The 23,839-nt window shown below is 42.3% G+C and overlaps 1 protein-coding gene across 1 annotated transcript in view; it reads right to left on the reverse strand.

The window, feature by feature from the left end:
- PIK3AP1 (phosphoinositide-3-kinase adaptor protein 1) overlaps positions 1 to 6,452 on the reverse strand; it is a 113,242-nt gene extending 106,790 nt beyond the window's left edge. The window contains exon 1 of the mRNA XM_059398241.1: positions 6,348 to 6,452. Within this exon, the coding sequence (XP_059254224.1) occupies positions 6,348 to 6,360 (13 nt within the window). The 5' untranslated portion in view covers positions 6,361 to 6,452. The remainder of the gene's footprint in view (positions 1 to 6,347) is intronic.
- Between the last annotated feature and the right edge of the window lie 17,387 nt (positions 6,453 to 23,839).

Below are 23,839 nucleotides of genomic sequence, written 5' to 3' on the forward strand. Positions count from 1 at the left end.
CCTGCTCTGCAAGGAGTCTACTTCCCCCTCTGACCCTCCCCACCCATGCTCTCTCTCTCTCTCTCTCAAATAAATAAATAAGTAAAATCTTAAAAAAAAAATACCATCAGTAGGGTGTCCCTCACCATGGACATAGGCTTTCTTCCTCTCATAAGACATAAATGCCAGAAACAGAGTCCAAAGCCTTAGAGAAGCAGTGAGTTAAAAAGAGCTTTGGGGGATCACCTGGCCCAAACTCCTCATTTACAGATAAAAGAAACATTTCATCAGGGAAGATGAAGGGACTCGCTTAAACTCACACCTAGCAAACTAGTCACGAAGCCAGGACTGAACCTCAGGGTGTCCCCTGGTCTCTTGTCCAGTCCTCCCACCAGTCCACCTGCTGCTTCCCATCAGGGATTCGGTCAAGAATCATACAAATAGGGGTGCCTGGGTGGCTCAGTGGGTTAAAGCCTCTGCCTTCGGCTCAGGTAATGATCTCAGGGTCCTGGGATCAAGCCCCGTGTCTGGCTCTCTGCTCAGTGGGGAGCCTGCCTCCCCCCCTCTCTCTGCCTGCCACTCTCCCTACTTGTGATCTCTTGTCAAGTAAATAAATAAATAATATTTTTTTAAAAATGCAAAAGTAAAAAGCAGGAGCTTTTTACCAACACCCCCCACCTATACTGACAAATATACTAGCAAAATCATGTCAACAATTTTTTACAAATGGGCTGGAAGGAGATTAAGATCTTGGGGAAGGCGGGCTGTGGTCCCACACATTAGTGATGAAGCTACTGGTAACGTTTTCAGTGGATGGTAGAGAAATAAGGAAGAGAGAAGAGTATTTCCGAGAGCATAATAAGTACTCTTAAGAAAGCAACTCAGATCTTGGAACAATAACTGACTTAGCAGGAAAAGCAAGTAGCAACTTTAGAATGCTCCAACATGTGGCCATGATAGATGCCACTTTTATGAGGAGACAGTGCCCCAAAGCAAAGTCAACCAACAATTTCAAATGACAAGTTCTGGGATCAGGGAGGGAGTGAGTGTTCATTTCATCCTGAATCCTGCCTCAACACGACCTGTTCCTCTGTTACCAGGGCAACGTAGTATCTGCTGGGTGTCAAAGACCTGACCTCTAGTCATCAAAGGGAGCGCAAATATTAATAATGACGGAAACTGGCTATGGGATATATGAGAACTCTAACATCTTCAGTTTTCCAATAAATCTAAAACTTCTAAAATAAAAATTTTAAAATACAATTTAAATTAAAAAACACTTATGGGGTTAACCTCTTCTGTATGGAAATCATGGAAAATGTCTCATTCCTGGGGTTCTGGTGTTCAATTTGACACTCGACCCCCCCCCACACACACACACACTCCTTTGAGCAAAAGTACTTGAAAACAAAGTGTTTAGTGCCTCAGACTCATTAATATGACAAGCTACCTGGTCACCCACTTGTGCCGTGACTTGAGACCAGTACACTAAGTCTAAGCAAATTTTGCCTCAGTGTAAATGAGGACAAGGAAATCTATCACCTTCTTGAATTTTGCTTCACTGCTGAAACTGAAAGCTGGGGAAATTCTAAAAAAAGTTCCAAAGTGGAAGTTAAAGTTCCTCCATGATATGCTAAATAACATCACAGGACCAAACACTTTGTCAGCAACTCTCTCTTGTGCGGGGACACCCCTTTCGTGAAGGATAAATCCCTACCTGTATCCACAGGTCATTTCCTCACACGTGCCAAATCAATTCTCCCAGTTTGTTTGTTTATTAAGAAAAATGAAATCTCTGATCTCACGGATACGTGGAATTTAAGAAACAAAACAGAGGATCGTAGGGGAAGAGAGAAAAAAAATAAAACAAGACAAAACCGGAGAGGGAGACAAACCATAAGAGACTCTTAATCATAGGAAACAAACTGAGGGTTGCTGGAGGGGAGAGGGATAGGGGATGGGATAACTATTGAGGAGGACATGTGATGTAATGAGCACTGGGTGTTATATAAGACTGAAGAATCACAGGGGTGCCTGAGTGGCTCAGTGGGTTAAGCCACTGCCTTCGGCTCAGGTCATGATCCCAGGGTCCTGGGATTGAGTCCGGCATCAGGCTCTCTGCTCAGCAGGAAGCCTGCTTCCTCCTCTCTCTCTCTGCCTACTTGTGATCTCTCTCTGTCAAGTAAATAAATAAATTCTTTAAAAAAAAAAAAAAAGACTGAAGAATCACAGACCTGTACCTCTGAAACCAATAATACATTATATGTTAATTAACTGAATATAAATTTTTAAAATGTTAAAAAAAAAAAAAAGGAAGAAGAAGAAAGAAAAAGAAAAATGAAATCCATGTGGGCGCCTGGGTGGCTCAGTCCATTAAGCCTCTGCCTTCTGCTCAGGTCATGATCCCAGGGTCCTGAGATAGAGCCCCGAGTCTGGGTCCCAGCTCAGCAGGGAGTCTGCTTCTCCCTCTCCCTCTCCCCCCTGCTCATGCTGTCACCCTGTTTTCTCAAACAAATAAATGAATAAAATCTTTTATAAAAAAGAGAGAAATGAAATCCATGAACCAAGAGGTGTCCATAAATCCCAAACAGAAATGAGGATGGGTCTTTGTCCTTGTAGAGCTTTAAGAACAGCCTGGGCTATAGGAGAAAGCAATGTGGGTAGCAGTGGGCGTGGGTGGAGTGGGGTGGGAGGCGGGGGAGAGAGGCTTGCAGCAACAGCGACAGCAGTGGTTAAGAAAGACAGTGACTGAAAAAGAGCTTCCTTAGAAAGATTCAGAATCCATCTGAGAAAAGAAAAGGGAGGAAGTGGCAGGCAGCTTTTCAAAATACCCAGCCCAGACCATTTCTTTAGTCTGCAAGTGACTCCAGTTCCCCGGTCATCTTTCCCGAGCACCCTACTGAAAAGGGTTGTGAGCTAGGGAAGGTGATCAGGATGGGGAGGGGTCTGGTAAGGACTCACAGAAGGAGCTTCCAGACTCTGAAGCTTTCAAGTTTAAAGACTTGATGGGAGTACTGAGAGAACTCAAGAATCAGATGGGAGTTACTATCACAAAAAATTAAATGTACCTTCAATTTAAAAAAAAAAAAAAGGGCAAGAAAAAGTATGCAAGCTTTCTTCAAAGATCTGAAGGCTGACACACGGAGGAAAGGATTCTGGTCTTCACCCAGCCACAGACTCAGTCACTTGGGGAAGTCACTTATGCCTTCTTCGTCTCCTCTCTGCCATGCGTAAATGCAATAGATGCCATCAGGAGCCAGGGTAGGCTCATTCCGTTTCATTTCATCTTGCTTCCCACACTCTTTCAAAAACAAGGAGCCAAGATTCTCCTTGATTTCAATAAACAAAGATGTCTTTCGAAAAAGTAAAATCCAAATGCTTTCCCTTCAGCAGAAGGAAATTTGAAGACCACACGATTCAGCCTTAAAAAGAAATGAAGTGCTGACACATGCTACAACTCGATGAACCTTGGAAATGCTATGTTATATGAAAGAAAACACAGAAGACCACAGACTGTGTGATCGCATTCATATGGAAGTCCTGAGTCGGGAAATCTACAGACACAGATGTAGCAGGAGGAGGGAACAGAGTGTGATAGCCAAAGCAAAGAAAGTTTCTCTCTTTTTTTAAATGTGCACCCCTCTTCACGCATTTCTCAAAATGAGTTTCTTTCTAAGGTGATAAAAATGTTCTAAAATGGACCATAGTGATGTTTGCACCTGTGAAGATACTAAAAACAAACAAACACTGAATTGTACACTTTTGGTTGTTTGGGGGTTTTTTAAAATTGTATTCTTTAAATGGGAAGAGTGTATGGTATGTGAATTATATCTGAATAAAACGGTTTAAATAAAGGAAAGGAGGAGGAGGGGGAAGAGAGGTAGAGAGAGGAGGAAGACGAGGAGCCAAAGATCGCATGAATGAATGGCCCAGGTGACGCCGCACCCTATCCTATCTTGCAAGAGGTATTCTCACGGCCACCATGAGTCCTTGCACCTCCAGACCTCAGAGAGCCCCCGGGACTTCAGAGGCCCAACTCCCACTTGTAGGACCTGAAGTGGTGTCTCACCGCAGTGCATGCTGAGAGAAGCAGGGTTTGACAGCCCTAACCATTACCGACATCAGCAGAAGCCACTACAGAGCCTATAAATAGCCCCAGGTCTGGCCACTGAACTAGAGTCCCCATGTGAATAGGAGCACACTCTTCTAGCCCCTTCCGCCATGCCCTACTGGAGTCATGCACACAGGACCCTAGACGAAGGTGGTTTTCTCTGTTTCCTCTAGCCAAAGGCTCTTCCAGCTTGCTATTTCTTGCACGTAACAGCCCAGGGCCTGTTCTCAGCCATGGAAAGAGGTGGGAGCTTCACTGACCTCATCTCCTACTTCCCCCCAATCACCTACTTATTCCACCACCTGCTCCTTGTTCCTTAAATACACCATATACACCCATTTACTGTTCCTCTGAATGGAACACTGTTCCCCTACATGACCTTTCAGATCTTCACTCAAATGGCCCTTTCTCCATGAGGCCTAATCTGGTCGCCTCCTTTAAAATTATAAACCCAGGCCACATGGGTGGCTCAGTCTGTTAAGCATCTGCCTTCAGCTCAAGTCATGATCTCAAGAATCCTGGGATTGAGTCCCACATTGGGCTCCCTGCTCAGCAGGGAGCCTGCTTCCCCCTCTGCCCCTCCCCTCCACTTGTGCTTGCTTGCTCTCTCTCTCTCATAAAAATAAATAAAATCTTTTAAAAAAATAAAAAGATAAAATTTAAACCCAACCTCCTCTGCCCCTTCCATCCCCTCTACTGTTTTCCCAATGCACTTAACATATCATGAATTGCCTTATCAAGCATATTGCCTGCTTTCCCCCACATTCCATAAGCTCCCTGGGTAAGAGGCTTATGTTTGTTCTGACTGTTGAATATACACCTGATACCTACAACACTGCCTAGAAACGGTAGGCACACAATAAATAATTATTGAATGAATGAATTTCCTCTACATAACTCTATTTCAGCTTTTGAAGGGAACTTGTGGACTCTGAGACTACTGTTACCACAATACAGCTTCTTCTAACCTCTGGAGCCCCCCTGGAGAGCCACAAGGCTAAAGCTAGCCATTTTCCCACTCCCTTTAAAGAAGGAGCCTGTATTACCAAATCTAATAGAACTCTTACCATTGACCTTCTCTACCCCCACCCCATAGCTCTCACCCCCAATAATCCCCCAAACCCACCCACCCCCACCCTGCCCCAGCTTCCAATGCACCATGAGAAGGCTAGATAGACCTCAAGGGATACGGGGAGAGCTGGCTCTTCATTCTAGCATCTGCCCACATCCTTCAAGCACAGTATCTTCTCCCGGCTGACTAGATTTTAGTTTTCAAGAGGTTTACATCCTGTTTATACATGTTATCTCTACTAAAACATCATAAAATGGGTGAGGAAAATACAAGCAACCCCACTTGCAAATACAGTAACCCTCATCTTCTCACCTAGCAATTCCCTGTTTACTCATCGCCTTCTTGCACAGGACTGTAAACTAACTCCCTGCGAGCAGAGACCAGGCTGTCCTGGTCACCACTGAGAACACAGGTGGGTGCACGATAACTATCCTAGTGCATAGTAAGTGGTCCTCGGTTGTCTCTGTTATCATCATTATCACATGGTTTGTCCGGGATCTCAGAGAGTGAGTAACTTTGGCGAGTGTACAACCCATGAACCAGAGAAGAACCCAAGACGAATCAAAAGAGACTCCTGGCACCTTTCGATGGGTAGATTACCCAGTGGACTTCACTTTTCCCCACTCCTCAAAATTCTGCAAAAGACATAAGAGAACTAAAGATAACGGAACGGTGTTCCTAGATTTCTATGGAAATTCTAGATGGAAAGCAAAGCCAGGGTTAGAGGAAGGTGGCCTGGGAAGGTGGCCCAAGGGCCGCCCTCCTGACTGCCTGAGCGCCCCCTATTGGCCCAATGGGGCCCTAAGAGAGGCATTTCCCAGAAGTGGGCAAGTGGGCTCTCTCCGCCTTGTTTCCACGGGACTCGGGTTCACGGAGTTGGAGGAACAAGGGAAACAACTCTAAGAAGCAACTAGAGCCAGTCGGAGAGAGGAAAGGAGACTTAGAAGACGGGGGACAGGGGAGGCGCAGGCGGGGGCAGGAGAGAATCGCGCCACAGGCTGGGAAGGGGCACGTGGGAAAGCTGGGTTTGTGCCGGGGAAGCGGGAACGAGGGAAAGAGCAGAAGCGCACAGATCCCGCGCGGAAGACGCAGAGCAGGGAGCGGCCGGGTGCTCGGGCCGCGGCGGTGGGCGAGAGGGCGCGCCAGCGGGGAGGCTCGGGAGGGGGCCCGGGCCCGCCTACGCACCTGAGGCTGCCATGGCGCCGGGCGCAGTTCACCTGCCCCGCTCGCTGCGCGCGCGGGGCCGGGCCCGGCGGCGTCCCGGGGCGCGGGGCGGCAGCGGCGCCGGGCTCAGCGCAGCACCAGCCGCGGCTCTGGCGCTTCCTCCCGACCGGCTGCGAGGACCGGCCGCGGGGGCGTGTCCACAGGACCCGCCCCGCCTGCGGGGCACTGCCCGCGGCACCTGCACCCGTGGCCGTTGGGGAGGGGAAGTGAGAACCCCCACCCCACCCGGGCCGAGCCGCCGGCTGGCTCCCCGCACTGCCAAGGGGGCTTCGCGCCACGTGCGTCCCACTCCAGGCGAAACCGGCCTGACTGGGCGCCAAAGGGCAGTCCAAGGCGAAGTCCAAGGCGAATGGGGGAGAGGGAGGGAGAAGGTGGAGCTGCCGGACCTCTGTGACCTGGGTCAGGGGTGTATCTGAACACAGCTGGCACAGCTATCTCCCCATCCCCTGGAGCTTTCTCCCTGAGCGGCCACCCTGGCAGGAAAGGGGAGGGGGCAGGAAGAGGAAGAAGAACCTGGCCCTGGGTGCTTAGCGTTGCCCTTAATTACCCTCCAGTGATTTTTCTGTAATTCCTTGGACCTGGTCTCCTGATGGCACAAAGGATAATCTCCTGTGACAAATGCATGATACAGTTACTGCCTTTTAGGCCTTTGAGGTGGCACCTATCATGTCTTCATGTTTGAGATGAAGAAACATGCCAAGCACCTTGCTCCCTTGCTCATATGCACATAGGGAATAAATGCTCCCTGAGCTTCCAGCAGGCCTGAGTCCAGAACCAGAGCTCTCCGTGGACCCTTGTACTCACCTGCCTGCTTTTTGCTCTCCTGCCTCTGCCTGCCTCTATATCTGATCTAAACAGCCCTGGACCCTTGGAGTCCTCAAAAATGCAGGATCCAGAAGATGGGTCCGGAGAGCAGAGAGGAGGGAAAGACCGGGTTCAGACGGAGGTGGAAATAAATGAAGTGGATTTAGAAATGGAACTATCAGGGCTCAGGCCTATAATTATAATTTTTTACAGCTGCCATAAAAAATTACAGCAAACTTAACATCTTAAAATAACACAAATTTATTCTCTTCCTGCTCTGGATTTCAGAAGTCCAAGAGGAGTCACACTGGGCTAAAATCAAGGTGTCAGCAGGGCTGTGTTCCTTTCTAGAGGTTCTAGAAAAGAATGCATTTCCTTGCCTTTTTCAGCTTCTAGAGACTACCCACTTTACTTGGTTTATGCCCCCCTTCCAAAAACCTTAATTAAACCCAGCCACATAAAATCTCTTTGACCCAGCTTAGGATATCACATCTCTCTCTCTCTCTCTGACTTTTTTATTTCCTCCCTCTTCCACTTTAAGGACATTGATCCCACCTGGATAATCCAGGAAGATCTCCCTTTTTTAAGGGAGACCAACAACCCTAAGACCATCTACAACCTTAATCTCATTTGCCATGTGACATGACATATTCATGGATGATAGGGGTAAGGACGTGGACATCTTTGATGAACCATTACTTAGCCTACTACAGACCTGGAATTCTGAAAGAGGAGATGAGATCAATCCTGCTATACCTCACACCTATTTTCCATGTTCAGGCCTTCTCTGGCCTCCAGATCAGATTAGCTACACCTTCTCCCTCCCACTCTCTCCACTCCGCCCCCCCTCCCTGCCATCAGGCATTGTCGCAGCCCTGTACTATTTTTTAGTAGAAATTATATAGCTATGTTTCTGCAATTACTTATGTTAATTTGTGTCCCCTCCATGCAATTTTAAGTCCCTCAGAGGCAGGATCCAGGCTTGTCTTTTTCACCATGGAACCTCTAGCACTTGGAGCCAACTCTGGCATAGAGAATATTAATATACTCAGAAAGTATTTCGATGAGTGAATTAACGAATATGGCCTGGAAAGCCTTCAATTTGAGACTGAAGGATAGGGAATTTTCAGGCACTGAAAATCACTGAACTTGAAGGAGGGGAATATGAGATGTCAAAAATGGGCTGTCCATAATAAAAGCCATCAACAATAAGGAAAATGATGAGCTGAAGTCTGGAAATGTTGAGTTTGCGGGACCTGTGGGGTGTCTTTGGACCTCTGTCCTTGCACAAGAGGTGAGGGCCTACGACTGACCAGGGTCGACCTCCTTGGGGTTGAAGCTGCATGAGTGGATGGGGGAGAGGCGTGAAGGGGAGAAGAGCAAAAGCCTGGTCTCAAGGGCAGAACCTGAGGGAAGGACCATGCTCAGGGGCCACAGGAGACTGAAATAACCAGAAAGACAAGAGAAGAGGCAGACCAAAATAAGCAGGAGGCCAAGGAAGAGGATTCTGAGAAGGTAGTCAGTCATGTGGGTCTCTGAGGAGTCTGGGAGAATGAGATCTAACACAAATGACTCCATAAGTCCTCCTTTTCCTCATGTGCACAATGAAGGCATCCCAGCTCAGAAAATGCTAGGGCTCTGAGGATTACCCTCCTCTTCAGAGAACTTTGCCTGAACACTGTCTACCTCTCTGGCACCTTCCCTCACTCTTCACAAGCCTGGGGCCCTGGCCAGTCTGTATTTCTCTTGTGAGTCCTATCTGAATGCAGCTCTGGATGTTAGGGGGTGAAAGCCCTTTCTTGCCTCCTAACCAAGAAAATCTGGACGACTTTGAACTGAAGGAATATTTCTAGACTTCTTACAACTCTTAGCGGGCATCCGTCAGTTGTGGGTAAGGTCTCTGGTGCTGGGTCAGGAGTCCAAATTCTGAATGCTCCCACTGTTCCACAGCATGGACCTCTGGGATTTGGCTGGGAAGAGGACTCAGAAGCCAACATTCCCTCGGTGAGGTGTCAGCCAGTCCCCAATACTGGCAATTCCAGCCAGGTCCCTTATACAGCAGGTGGGGCTGGATTGGAGGAAGTGGTGTCTGTTTTTACATCTCCATTTGACAGTTTTTGCAGAAGATGGAAGGCAGGGTGACTGTTCCTCTGAAAATCCCTGCTCTGGCACGTGGGCATTGGGTCTAGGGGCAAGCTCTGCAGTCAATCCCTCCAGCACGGGTTGGCCCACAGGTGGGTTCCAGGCAGAATGGAGAACTTGAACATGACTGCTGCCCTACCCTCTTGTTGTCTTGGTAAACAGGAAAGGCCAGGAAGATGAATATAGGTCATCTAAAGAACAGAGGGATGAGGAGTAGGGAAGAAATCCCTGTTTCTTACATCTTCAAGATGTTCTTTCATAATCTCTCAGGACTGAGGACCAGACAGAGCCTTTTTTCTTGGTTGTCAAGACCTCAATTCTCAGGACAAAGGGTAGAGATGGAGGAGTATTCTGCAGCAGTATAGTCTTAATTCATCTTAATTCTCTCTCCTTTTTTTTTTTTAATAAATAGAGTATATTATTTTTTACGTTGAAGCTTTTTTTAAAAGATTTTATTTATTTATTTGACAGAGATCACAAGTAGACAGAAAGGCAGGCAGAGAGAGAGGAGGAAGCAGGCTTCTGGCTGAGTAGAGAGTCCGATGTGGGGCTTGATCCCAGGACCCTGAGGTCTTGACCTGAGCCGAAGGCAAAGACTTAACCCAATGAGCCACTCAGGCGCCCTCATCTTAATTCTCTTAACTGTCATATGAGGAAGATGCAAATGGCATGCACATTTTATAGATAAAAAAGTTAAATACCTTAACCCAAGGGCATACAGCCAGTGCATTGCAGAGAGCCAAGTTCTGAACCCCAACAGCCGGGCTCTGCAGTCCATGCTTCTGCCCACTGGATGATGTGGTGAAGGCTTAAAGCACAGCCAGCTGTGATTTGAAGAACAACACAAGTCACAAGCCAGTACTGGCCTCACCTCCCACTGCAGGTAGGCAGATAACAGCTCTGTCATCTGCAAGATCCCCCTGCTCTGCTGGGAGTTCCAGCTCCTGAAGGCGCTCCTGAAGCGCCTGCATCAGGAAAGGGCACTGGCAGGCCCCACCTCCCTGCTCACTATCCTATGTATGTCCCATCAGACCTTCAGCCTCTCAGGGGCAGGCTCTGTCTCTTCCTCCACTGTGTCCCAGTCCCTGGCATAGGCTCCAACACACAACAGGTGTTCAACGAGCATTGTTTGCTTTTAAATCATCGAAGCCAACCTGCCCATTTTATAGGTGAAGACGAATCACACAGATCAAGTGACCTGCCCAGGGCCCCACAACCTTCACCTGAGGCACTCGTTCCTTGCTTTGCTCAGTTCAGAAAGACTCCGCACATTCATACACATAGGGTGGGGTGTGTGTAGACCGAATGATAAGGGATAGGCCAAGAGGCCATCACAGGTAGAGGCAGGGAGAAAGAGTTCCAGGGTACCAAGGACCTGGTTTAGCCTTGTCAACACTCTAGAGTTATAAAATCTGCTTTCCTTTCTACCCGCTCAAGACAGTCTCAGCCCAACACAGTGGGCCCAATGCAGACTATCTGGGGACAATTATAGCTTTTTAGCATCAGGTAGCTTTGCAGACAGAACCTAGAAGCCTACCTTCTTGCAAGAGGGAAACCTCCTGCCCTAGTCAACCAAAATGGCCACTCCTTATGCCATAACCCAAGGACTCCTCATTGGACCCCTTTAAGCAATGGCCCTGAATCTCAAGTTCTTCAGAACAAAATATTCTTAGGAATCTGCTGTGTGGCTACTATTCAGTGTTGTCACTTACTCAGCTTTCATGAATGTTTAACTCAAACCAGTGAGGCAGCCATATTATTGTCAGCCCATTTTCCAGGTGAAGAAACTGAGGTTCCAATAAGGTAATTTGCCTGACCCACGGTCACTTGGTTAGTAAGTGTCAAAACTAGATTTGAATTGAAATCCATCGGTTACACAAAAGCTGCCTCCCTTGCCACGCATTATGATTCAAAGACCATGCCAGCCATTCTGTGCTGGTTCCCCAACCCAAAATTAACCTTAGTAACAAGGAAAAGCAGTGTTGCAAAGACTGCTGGTTGCCCACCCAATATCCATTTTCCCCATGTTTCTTAGTAACAGAATCCCGTTTGGAGCCACAGGATTCCATTCCCCAGCTTCTCTTAGAGCCTAGAGGAATCCAGTTGTGAATGGAAGTCACTGACTCTCTAGAGAAGTTCTTTAGAGGCTGCTTAACCCTTCCACCCTCTCTTTTTTTAGTTTCCCTTTGCCTCTCTCCCTCTTTTAATGCCTGCCAGGAAAGTGAAAGAGATGACTGGAGAGCCAACAGCCCTCTTAGACTCTGAGGCGATTGTGTGAACAGAAGCCACACACTAAGGACAATGGAGCAGAAAGATGAGCAGAGTCTATCACTAGTTCCCTAGTTCCCTAGTGACCACGGAGCACCCAAACAAGCCCCAGGTGTCCCTCCGCACCCCCCCCCCCCCCCCCGGAACTCTTTTACATGAAAAAGAAACACATACAACTCTGTCTTATCTGAGACTTGGATATTTACATGTCCTGCCACGTGTAGCCCAACCTAATTCTTGACCAATATGTGAATGGAACCTAGCAGTTACTGAGACCTGACTGTAACCACAAATTTCCTAATGCTCTTGCAATTTATCCCCCACAATAATTCTGCATCCCACATATTAGCTCCACTTTGCAGAAGAAGAAACTGAGATTCAGAGATGTTGGAACATTTTTCCAGGATCATTCAGCAGGTAGCAGAACTGGAGCTCAAACCCAGCTCAGTCTGAGTTCAAGTTCCATGGTCTTTCCATACATAGCACCATGATAGCTTGGATGCTTGCAGGAAGTTCATTAAAAGTACCTCCTCAGAACACATGGGTGCTTTCAAGGTGGGGAGGGGTCTCCCTTGAACCCTCAGCACTTCAAGCCACATGCAGATGGTGCTTCATCTGTGCATGAAAGCATATCTTACACATTTTCTACTTCCGCCTTCTGAGGTGATGAAGCAGAAAGTCTAGGCAGCTGTGATAAAAAATTTTAGGACTTGGCCTTATAGACTCTCAAGGTGTTACAGTTGGGAAAGACCCTAAAAGGTCATTATTGGACCCATGTGTAAACTAAAACCAAGACAGGCTAAATGATCTTTCTAACATTATCCATTGAGTTGGAGGTGATACCAGGACCAGAATTCTGGCCTTAATTCCTAATCTGGTGGGATTTTCATTTCTTGGAGATTTTTGAAGCTATATCTGACCACTTATGTTTTTAACTATCAGTAAAAAAAAAAAAAAAAAAAGTAAATGTAGAAATTCTTTCCATGGTTTGATGCTTTAACTTTGCAGTTCTTTCCCCTAAATCTACCATAAGCTCCTAAAAGGTTAAATCAGTCTTGAATGCCTAGGATAAACCCAATATGATCATGATACATCAGCCTTCTTATATGTTGTCAATTCACTAATATCTTGTTAAGGATTTTTGCATCTGTGTAATTTTGTTTTTGTAATATCTTTTATGAGTTTTTGGTATCAGGGTTAATCTGGCCTCATAAAACATGTTTGAGAGTATTCACTTTATTGTTTTCTAGTACAGAAAACTTGGCATTATTTCTTTCTTAAGTGTTTGATAGAATTAACAGTTAAAACTATCCAGGCCTAAATTGTTCTTTGTGAGAAGGTTTTGCCATATCAGTTTTCTCAATAGACATAGGGCTATTTAGATTTTGCATTTTATCTGTGCTCGTATTAGTAAGGTGTACTTTTCAAGTAATTTGTCCACTTAATGTAAGTTTTAAAATTTTACTAATATGAAGTAATTCATAATATTTCCTTATTATCCTTTTAAATTCTAGAGGATATGGAATGATAGTCCCTCTTTTAGTCCTGATACTATAAATTTGTGACTTTTCTCTCTTTCTTTCTCAGTCTAGATGGTTGTTTATTAAATGTCATTTATTTTTCCGAAGAACCAGGTTTTGGTTAATTTTTCCATGGTTTGTTTTTTACTTTGTTGCTTTTTGCTCATTATTTTTTCCTTCCTTCCACTTACTTTGAGTTCACTTTGCTCTTATCTAGCTTCCTAAGATTGAAACTTTGGTGATTAATTTTATTCCTATTATCCTTTCTAATATAAAAATGTAAAGCTATAAATTTCCCCAAATTCAATGCTTTAGTTGCATCTCCCAAGTTTTGATATGTTGTATTTTATATTTATTTTTATTATTTTTATAATTTTATAAATTATTTTATAATTTTATTATTGTATTATTTTAGAAATATATTTTATAATTCAAAATATTTTCTAATGTTCCCTGTGGTTTCTTGTTTGAACCATGGGTTATTTAAAAGTGAGTCAGTTGGGGTGCCTTGGTGGCTCAGAGGGTTGGGCCTCTGCCTTCGGCTTGGGTCATAATCCCAGGGTCTTGGGATCCAGCCCCACATCAGGCTCTCTGCTCGGCAGGGAGCCTACTTCTCTCTGTCTCTCTGCCTGCCTCTCTCTGCCTACTTGTGATCTCTGTCTGTTAAATAAATAAAATCTTTTTTTTTTTTTAAAGTGAGTCAACTCAAAAAATAAAATCTTTAAAAAAAGTGAGTCAATCTCCAAATATTTGGTTTTTTTAAAAAATATATATATCTCTTATTATTACTGATTTCTAATTTAATTCCATTATGGTCAGAAAGGAGATTCTGTATGACTTCAACTTTTTTAATTTATTGAGATTCATTTCATGACCCAGCTTATAATCTATCTTGATGAGTGTATAAGATGCATTTGAAAAGAACATGTATTCTGCAGTTTTGGGGTGTATTATCAATTAGATCAAGACCAATTCTCATAGTGCTATTCTGATCTTCTATGTCTTTACTAATTTTTATCAAGTTCTATCAATTGCAGAGAGATCTACTTTCAAATGTCCAGCTGTGGCTGGGAAATTATTTTCTAATTATTCTCTTAATTCTGTCAATTTTTCTTTCATGTTCCAGAACCTCCATTTTAAGGCTTTATTAGGCACATACACATTTAGACTGTTACATCTCTCTAATGAATTAAGCCTTTTAACTCTATTAAATACTCCTTAAATACTTTTTTTTAAAAAATTTCATTTATTTATTCGTTTGAGACAGAGAGAGAGCATGAACAGGGGGAGGGACAGAAGGAGAGGGACAAGCAGACTCCCCGCTGAGCAGGGAGACTGACATGGATCTCAGTCCCAGGATTCTGGGATTATGACCTGAGCCAAAGGTAGACACCCAACCAACTGAGCCACCTACATGCCCCTAAATACTTTTTTTGTTAGTTTGTTTAAAGTAGGCTCTGTGCCCAGTTGGAAGCCCAGTGTGGGGCCTGAACTCAGGAAACTGAAATCAAGGCCTGAGCTGAGATCAAAAGTCAGTCGCTTAATGGACTGAGCCACCCAGGCACCCCAATACTCTGTAAAATCTTTTATCTATTTATGGTGATCCTCTCGGGTTGACATCTGCTTTATCTGATACTAAAAAAGCTATCTTACCATTCTGTGCTTACTGTTTACATAGCATAATTTTCCATCCATTTAACCTTCAACCTACCCACATCTTGATACTTCACTTATATCTCCAAGGTAACCTGCACATGATTAAATTTTTCGTTCTTTTTTTTTTTTTTAAATCAATTCTGGCCATTTCAGCCTTTTAATTAGAGTCTGCCCTGCACAGTTATAGTTCAGGAGTTAGCAGAGCTTTGGGCAGAGTTGGGAGCTCCCCTCCCTTTCCTTTCTTTCTGAGATAACCCCCGCTTACTTTCCAGCTGCTTTGATTCCTCAAGACCGTTGGACTGCATGTGATCTATCTGAATTTGAGCTGCCCCGCAGGGCAAAAGTGGGGACTGTGCTCTGGCCAAAAGATGCAAAACTGAGAAACTCAGAACTGTTCCGGTCTAAATGTTGACTCCCCTCCAGTGTCTGCCTGCTTCGCATTCGTCCATGCCTGTAGGTACTTGTTAGTGTTTCTATTTGTTATGTCATCTGTGGGAAGGTTGGACCCACAGGAGGTGCTCCTCTGTCGTCGGAAGCTAAACCCATTACATTTCGAGCCTGATAAAAAGATAATCAGCTAGACAGTTGCTTGAAGTATCACTCTGGGAATGCTGAAACATCACAGGGATAAATCAGAAATATGGTCCCAATTAGCTCAATTTTCCATGGGTTACTTCTTATATAATAAAATAAAAATTGTTTCTTCTGTTGCTTAGGTAAACACAGTCCTCAAATGGTTGTTTAAGAAATGGGAAAAAGTCCATTGGTCCAGACATGTGACTAGGTCAATGCATATATACATATATATGTACTCATTTCTTTTAAGTTGCATAACACCCCATATATCCACTCTCCTATACTGATGGGGGTTCCCATTAAGTTCTTTTTCTTCAGGTGCATCTTTTTGCCTCTACAAAGTCATGCTACAACAAATTTTCTTGAATATATTTCTTTATGTACTATTTTTTTTTCTGTAGAATAGATTATACAAAGTAGTATTTCTGGATTAAGGACTATGTGCATTTTTAATATATATTATTATAACATTTTCCAGACATGTTGTAGAAATTCACATTCCATATTCACATGGGTGGTCTCACCAATATATTTTTTATTTTTGCTAATGTGATAGATCAAAATGCTATACTTTTTTGTGCTAATTGCATTCCTTGAATACCAGTGAAGTTAAGAATGTTTTCATATCATTGATGATTTACACCTTTTTTCTGGAAGTTACCTGTTAATATGCTTTGTTAAGTTTTTAATTGCCTTTTTTTGTGTGTAGGAGTTAAGGTACATTAGCAACATTCCCCCTTTGTCATGTATATATTAAGTATTTAGTCTTCCGATTTTGTTTATAGTTTTTTTTGCTGTATAAAAACATGCTCATTTTTAAAAGATGATATATGACGAGGTGCTTGGGTAGCTCAGTAGGTTAAGCACCTGACCAACCCTTGACTTCTGCTCAGGTCACTTTCAGGGTTGTGAGATCGAGCCCTGCATCAGGCTCTGGGCTGAGTGTGTGCCTGCTTGAGATTCTCTCTCCTCCTCTTCCTCTTAGGTGGTGACCCTTAGGGTTTCTAAGTTTTATCTTTTGCATCAGAAAGTCTTCTTTACTTTATAATTTTAAAAATAATTCCTTACATTTGCATCTAATATTTTTATTTTTCACATTTAGACTTTTAGTCCATCTGGAGTTTATTTTTGCATATGATATGGGGTAGAAGTATCATCATATTTTCTTCCAGATGGATAGTCGGTTCTGCCAACACCATATATTAAGTAATCCATCTTTTTCCTTGTAAATGAAATGTTATCTTTATTCATATTAAGTTCTTGTTCAAATTTGTTTCTGGACTCTTTATTATTATTATTCTACTTGTATCATTTATTCCTATGCTATACATACGGTTGCTGTAAAGCTATACAAGCTTTATTATCTGGTATACAAGGTAGAAATTGTGTTCAACTAGTAACATGGATAGCAAATAATAGAAGCTTAAATGAGAAATAAGTTTATTTCTATCACATAAATGAAGTCTCGTATAATAAGGCCAGGGTTCACATAGTAGCGCCATGTTCATCAAGAACCCATTCTGCTCAGCCACTCTCAGCCGTGACTTTCAACCTCATGATCTCCTTGTGCTCCAGGACAGCTGCTGAAGCTCCAGCCATAGATCCCCTTTTTCCAGGCAGGAAACAGAATGGGGAAGAGCCAGAAGGGTACATGCCAGCTGTCTGATTTCATTTTTATGGCTTTTCTGGAAGTCCCAACTAAAAAATGTATTTATACCTATGTCTGTAAGGGAAGCAGAGAAATGAAGTCTTAAAGACTAAACTAAACGTTGCTGGATATTGAGTGTGAACCTAGTTTGTCTCTGCCACGTTTAGTAAGGTAAGCCCTCCCTTCCCCTATATTCTTTTTTTATTTGTTTTTGTTACTCTCAGACATTTATGTTTTTCAGTAAATAGACCTTTATTTTTTAGGACAGTTTTAAGTTTACAAAAAAATCAAGCAGACAGTTCAGAGAGTTTTCATATACTCTCTTTCTATATTCACTCCTATGCAATTTCCTCTTATCATTAACCTCTTGCATTAGTTATGATGCATTAATATGATGTTGACTATCTTTTCATAAACTTGTTTGCCATCTGTATCTCTTCTTTGGTGAGGTGACTGTTAAAGATATTTTGCCCACTTTTTAACCAGATAATTTCTTTCCTTATTGTTGGGTTTTAAGTGTTCTTTGTGTATTTTGTATTCAAGGTCTTTATCAGACATGTGTTTTGCAGATATTTTCTCCCATTCTGTGGCTTGTATTTTCGTTCTCTGAACATTGTCTTTCACAGAAATAAAATTTTTTCTTTTAATAAAGCCCATTGATCAATTTTTTCTTTCATGGATTATGATTTTGGTATTGTATCTGAAAAGTGAGAGCCAAACCCATGGCGACCTAGATTTTCTCCTATATTATCTTCTAGAAATTTTATAGTTTTGTGTTTTACAGTTAGGTCTGTAATTCATTTTGGGTTCATTTCTGTGAAAGCTATAAGATCTGTGTCTAAATTCTTCTTTCTCTTTATATTTATTTATTTATTTATTTCCCTCCCTCCCTCTCTTTCTTTCTTTCTTTCTTCCCTTTTTTGCCTATGTTTGTCCAATTTTCCAGCACCGTTTTTTGAAAAGACTATCCTTTTTCCCGACTTCACTTTTATCCTTTGTCAGAAAGATCAGGTAACTATATTTGTGTGGCTGTATGTCTGGACTCTCTATTCTGTTTCATTGATCTTTTTGTCTATTTTTTTGTCCTTACCACTGTCTTGATTACTATGGCTTTATTGTAAGTCTTAAAGTTGTGTAGTGCCAGACATCTAACTTTGTTCTTCTTCAGCATTGAGTTAGCTGTTTTGGATCTTCTGGTTTTCTATATAAACTTTAGGATCAGTTTGTTGATATAGACAAAATAATTTCCTGGGATTTCGATTGGGATTATATCAATTCTTAGATCAACTTGGGAAGAATTGACTTTGAACAATATGGAGACTCTCTAGCCATGAACTTGGAATATTCCTCCATTTTTTTAGATCTTTGATTTCCTTCATTAGAGTTTTGTAGTGTTCCTCATATAGATCTGTGTATATTTTGTTATTAAGTGTTTCTCTTTTTTCCTAGTCCTAATGTAGAAGATACTATTTTTAAATTTTGAATTCCAATTGTTCATTGCTACTATTTGGGAAAGCGATGGACTTTTGTATATTAACCTTGTCATCTTGCAATCTTGCCATCATAGTTTACTACTCCCGGGAAGGTTTGTTCATTTGTTTGTTTGGTCAAGTCCTTGGGGTTTTCTACATAGACAATCTTGTCATCTGTAAGCAAAGATGGTTTTATTTCTTCCTTGACAATCTGCATACTTTTTGTCTCATTTTTTTGTCTTTTTGTATTAGCCAGGACTTCCAGTACAGTTTTGTTTTTGTTTTGTTTTAAGATTTTATTTTTAAGGAATCTCTACACCAACCCTGGGGCTTCCTCTCACAATCCCAAGATCTAGAGTCTCGTGCTCTATGGACTGAGCCAGACAGGTGCTCCTCTAGTGTGATTTTGAATAGCAGTGGTGAGAGAGGACATCTTGCCTTGTTCCCAGTCACAGAGGGAAAGCATGGGTTCTCTCACATTAAGAATGATTCAAGCTATAAGTTTCTGAGGAAGTGCTCCTTCGGTCTTGATTTCTGGAGAATTTTTATACTAAATAGGTATTGGATTTTGTTATTTTTTAGCCTATTCATGAGATGGATGACATTCATTGATTTTTTTTTAAATTTATTTCAGCATAACAGTATTCATTATTTTTTCACCACACCCAGTGCTCAATGCAATCCATGCCCTCTATAATACCCACCACCTGGTACCCCATACCCCAACCTCCCACCCCCCCGCCACTTAAAATCCCTCAGATTGTTTTTCAGAGTCCATAGTCTCTCATGGTTCACCTCCCCTTCCAATATCCCCCAAGTCCCTTCTCCTCTCTAACTCCCCATGTCCTCCATGCTATTTGTTAGACTCCACAAATAAGTGAAACCATATGATAATTGACTCTCTCTGCTTGACTTATTTCACTCAGCATAATCTCTTCCAGTCCCATCCATGTTGCTACAAAAGTTGGGCATTCCTCCTTTCTGATGGAGGCATAATACTCCATAGTGTATATGGACCACATCTTCCTTATCCATTCCGTCCATTGAAGGGCATATTGGTTCTTTCCACAGTTTGGCGACCGTGGCCATTGCTGCTATAAACATTGGGGTACAGATGGCCCTTCTTTTCACAACATCTGTATCTTTGGGGTAAATACCCAGGAGTGCAATGGCAGGGTCATAGGGAAGTTCTATTTTTAATTTCTTGAGGAATCTCCACACTGTTCTCCAAAGATGCTGCACCAACATGCATTCCCACCAACAGTGTAAGAGGGTTCCCCTTTTTCCACATCCTCTCCAACACACTTGTTTCCTGTCTTGCTAATTTTGGCCACTCTAACTGGTGTAAGGTGATATCTCCATGTAGTTTTAATTTGAATCTCCCTGACAGCTAGTGATGATGAACATTTTTTCATGTGTCTGATAGCCATTTGTATGTCTTCATTGGAGAAGTGTCTGTCCATATCTTTTGCCCATTTTCTTTTCTTTTCTTTTCTTTTTAATTTTTTATTTTTTATAAACATATATTTTTATCCCCAGGGGTACAGGTCTATGAATCACCAGGTTTACACACTTCACAGCACTCACCAAATCACATACCCTCCCCAATGTCCATAATCCCACCCCCTTCTCCCAAACCCCCTCCCCCCGGCAACCCTCAGTTTGTTTTGTGAGATTAAGAGTCACTTATGTTTTGTCTCCCTCCCAATCCCATCTTGTTTCATTGATTCTTCTTCTACCCACTTAAGCCTCCATGTTGTATCACCACTTCCTCATATCAGGGAGATCATATGATAGTTGTCTTTCTCTGCTTGACTTATTTCGCTAAGCATGATACGCTCAAGTTCCATCCATGTTGTTGCAAATGGCAAGATTTCATTTCTTTTGATGGCTGCATAGTATTCCATTGTGTATATATACCACATCTTCTTGATCCATTCATCTGTTGATGGACATCTAGGTTCTTTCCATAGTTTGGCTATTGTGGACATTGCTGCTATAAACATTCGGGTGCATGTGCCCCTTTGGATCACTACATTTGTATCTTTAGGGTAAATACCCAATAGTGCAATTGCTGGGTCATAGGGCAGTTCTATTTTCAACATTTTGAGGAACCTCCATGCTGTTTTCCAGAGTGGCTGCACCAGCTTGCATTCCCACCAACAGTGTAGGAGGGTTCCCCTTTCTCCGCATCCTCGCCAGCATCTGTCATTTCCTGACTTGTTGATTTTAGCCATTCTGACTGGTGTGAGGTGATATCTCATTGTGGTTTTGATTTGTATTTCCCTGATGCCGAGTGATATGGAGCACTTTTTCATGTGTCTGTTGACCATCTGGATGTCTTCTTTGCAGAAATGTCTGTTCATGTCCTCTGCCCATTTCTTGATTGGATTATTTGTTCTTTGGGTGTTGAGTTTGCTAAGTTCTTTATAGATTCTGGACACTAGTCCTTTATCTGATATGTCGTTTGCAAATATCTTCTCCCATTCTGTCAGTTGTCTTTTGATTTTGTTAACTGTTTCCTTTGCTGTGCAAAAGCTTTTGATCTTGATGAAATCCCAGTAGTTCATTTTTTCCCTTGCTTCCCTTGCCTTTTGCGTTGTTCCTAGGAAGATGTTGCTGCGGCAGAGGTCGAAGAGGTTGCTGCCCGTGTTCTCCTCAAGGATTTTGATGGATTCCTTTCGTACATTGAGGTCCTTCATCCATTTTGAGTCTATTTTTGTGTGTGGTGTAAGGAAATGGTCCAATTTCATTTTTCTGCATGTGGCTGTCCAATTTTCCCAGCACCATTTATTGAAAAGGCTGTCTTTTTTCCATTGGACATTCTTTCCTGCTTTGTCGAAGATTAGTTGACCATAGATTTGAGGGTCTATTTCTGGGCTCTCTATTCTGTTCCATTGAACTATGTGTCTGTTTTTGTGCCAGTACCATGCTGTCTTGATGATGACAGCTTTGTAATAGAGCCTGAAGTCCGGAATTGTGATGCCACCAACGTTGGCTTTCTTTTTCAATATCCCTTTGGCTATTCGAGGTCTTTTCTGGTTCCATATAAATTTTAGCATTATTTGTTCCATTTCTTTGAAAAAGATGGATGGTACTTTGATAGGAATTGCATTAAATGTGTAGATTGCTTTAGGTAGCATAGACATTTTCACAATATTTATTCTTCCAATCCAGGAGCATGGAACATTTTTCCATTTCTTTGTGTCTTCCTCAATTTCTTTCATGAGTACTTTTTTGTTTTCTGAGTATAGATTCTGTGTCTCTTTGGTTAGGTTTATTCCTAGGTATCTTATGGTTTTGGATGCAATTGTAAATGGGATTGACTCCTTAATATCTCTTTCTTCTGTCTTGCTGTTGGTGTAGAGAAATGCAACTGATTTCTGTGCATTGATTTTATATCCTGACACTTTACTGAATTCCTGTATAAGTTCTAGCAGTTTTGGAGTGGAGTCTTTTGGGTTTTCCACATATAGTATCATATCATCTGCGAAGAGTGATAATTTGACTTCTTCTTTGCCGATTTGGATGCCTTTAATTTCCTTTTGTTGTCTGATTGCTGAGGCTAGGACCTCTAGTACGATGTTGAATAGCAGTGGTGATAATGGACATCCCTGCCGTGTTCCTGACCTTAGCGGAAAAGCTTTCAGTTTTTCTCCATTGAGAATGATATTTGCGGTGGGTTTTTCATAGATGGCTTTGATGATATTGAGGTATGTGCCCTCTATCCCTACACTTTGAAGAGTTTTGATCAGGAAGGGATGCTGTACTTTGTCAAATGCTTTTTCAGCATCTATTGAGAGTATCATATGGTTCTTGTTCTTTCTTTTATTGATGTGTTGTATCACATTGACTGATTTGCGGATGTTGAACCAACCTTGCAGCCCTGGAATAAATCCCACTTGGTCGTGGTGAATAATCCTTTTAATGTACTGTTGAATCCTATTGGCTAGTATTTTGTTGAGTATTTTCGCATCTGTGTTCATCAAGGATATCGGTCTATAGCTCTCTTTTTTGGTGGGATCCTTGTCTGGTTTTGGGATCAAGGTGATGCTGGCCTCATAAAATGAGTTTGGAAGTTTTCCTTCCATTTCTATTTTTTGGAACAGTTTCAGGAGAATAGGAATTAGTTCTTCTTTAAATGTTTGGTAGAATTCCCCCGGGAAGCCGTCTGGCCCTGGGCTTTTGTTTGTTTGGAGATTTTTAATGACTGTTTCAATCTCCTTACTGGTTATGGGTCTGTTCAGGCTTTCTATTTCTTCCTGGCTCAGTTGTGGTAGTTTATATGTTTCTAGGAATGCATCCATTTCTTCCAGATTGTCAAATTTATTGCCGTAGAGTTGCTCATAGTATGTTCTTATAATAGTTTGTATTTCTTTGGTGTTAGTTGTGATCTCTCCTCTTTCATTCATGATTTTATTTATTTGGGTCCTTTCTCTTTTCTTTTTGATAAGTCGGGCCAGGGGTTTATCAATTTTATTAATTCTTTCAAAGAACCAGCTCCTAGTTTCATTGATTTGTTCTATTGTTTTTTTGGTTTCTATTTCATTGATTTCTGCTCTGATCTTTATGATTTCTCTTCTCCTGCTGGGCTTAGGGTTTCTTTCTTGTTCTTTCTCCAGCTCCTTTAGGTGTAGGGTTAGGTTGTGTACCTGAGACCTTTCTTGTTTCTTGAGAAAGGCTTGTACCGCTATATATTTTCCTCTCAGGACTGCCTTTGTTGTGTCCCACAGATTTTGAACCGTTGTATTTTCATTATCATTTGTTTCCATGATTTTTTTCAATTCTTCTTTAATTTCCCGGTTGACCCATTCATTCTTTAGAAGGATACTGTTTAGTCTCAATGTATTTGGGTTCTTTCCAAACTTCCTTTTGTGGTTGAGTTCTAGCTTTAGAGCATTGTGGTCTGAAAATATGCAGGGAATGATCCCAATCTTTTGATACCGGTTGAGTCCTGATTTAGGACCGAGGATGTGATCTATTCTGGAGAATGTTCCATGTGCACTAGAGAAGAATGTGTATTCTGTTGCTTTGGGATGAAATGTTCTGAATATATCTGTGATGTCCATCTGGTCCAGTGTGTCGTTTAAGGCCTTTATTTCCTTGCTGATCTTTTGCTTGGATGATCTGTCCATTTCAGTGAGGGGAGTGTTAAAGTCCCCTACTATTATTGTATTATTGTTGATGTGTTTCTTTGATTTTGTTATTAATTGGTATATATAGTTGGCTGCTCCCACATTGGGGGCATAGATATTTAAAATTGTTAAATCTTCTTGTTGGACAGACCCTTTGAGTATGATATAGTGTCCTTCCTCATCTCTTATTATAGTCTTTGGCTTAAAATCTAATTGATCTGATATAAGGATT

The sequence above is a fragment of the Mustela nigripes genome, chromosome 4 (genome assembly GCF_022355385.1).
Source record: "Mustela nigripes isolate SB6536 chromosome 4, MUSNIG.SB6536, whole genome shotgun sequence".
Taxonomy (NCBI): Eukaryota; Metazoa; Chordata; class Mammalia; order Carnivora; family Mustelidae; genus Mustela; species Mustela nigripes.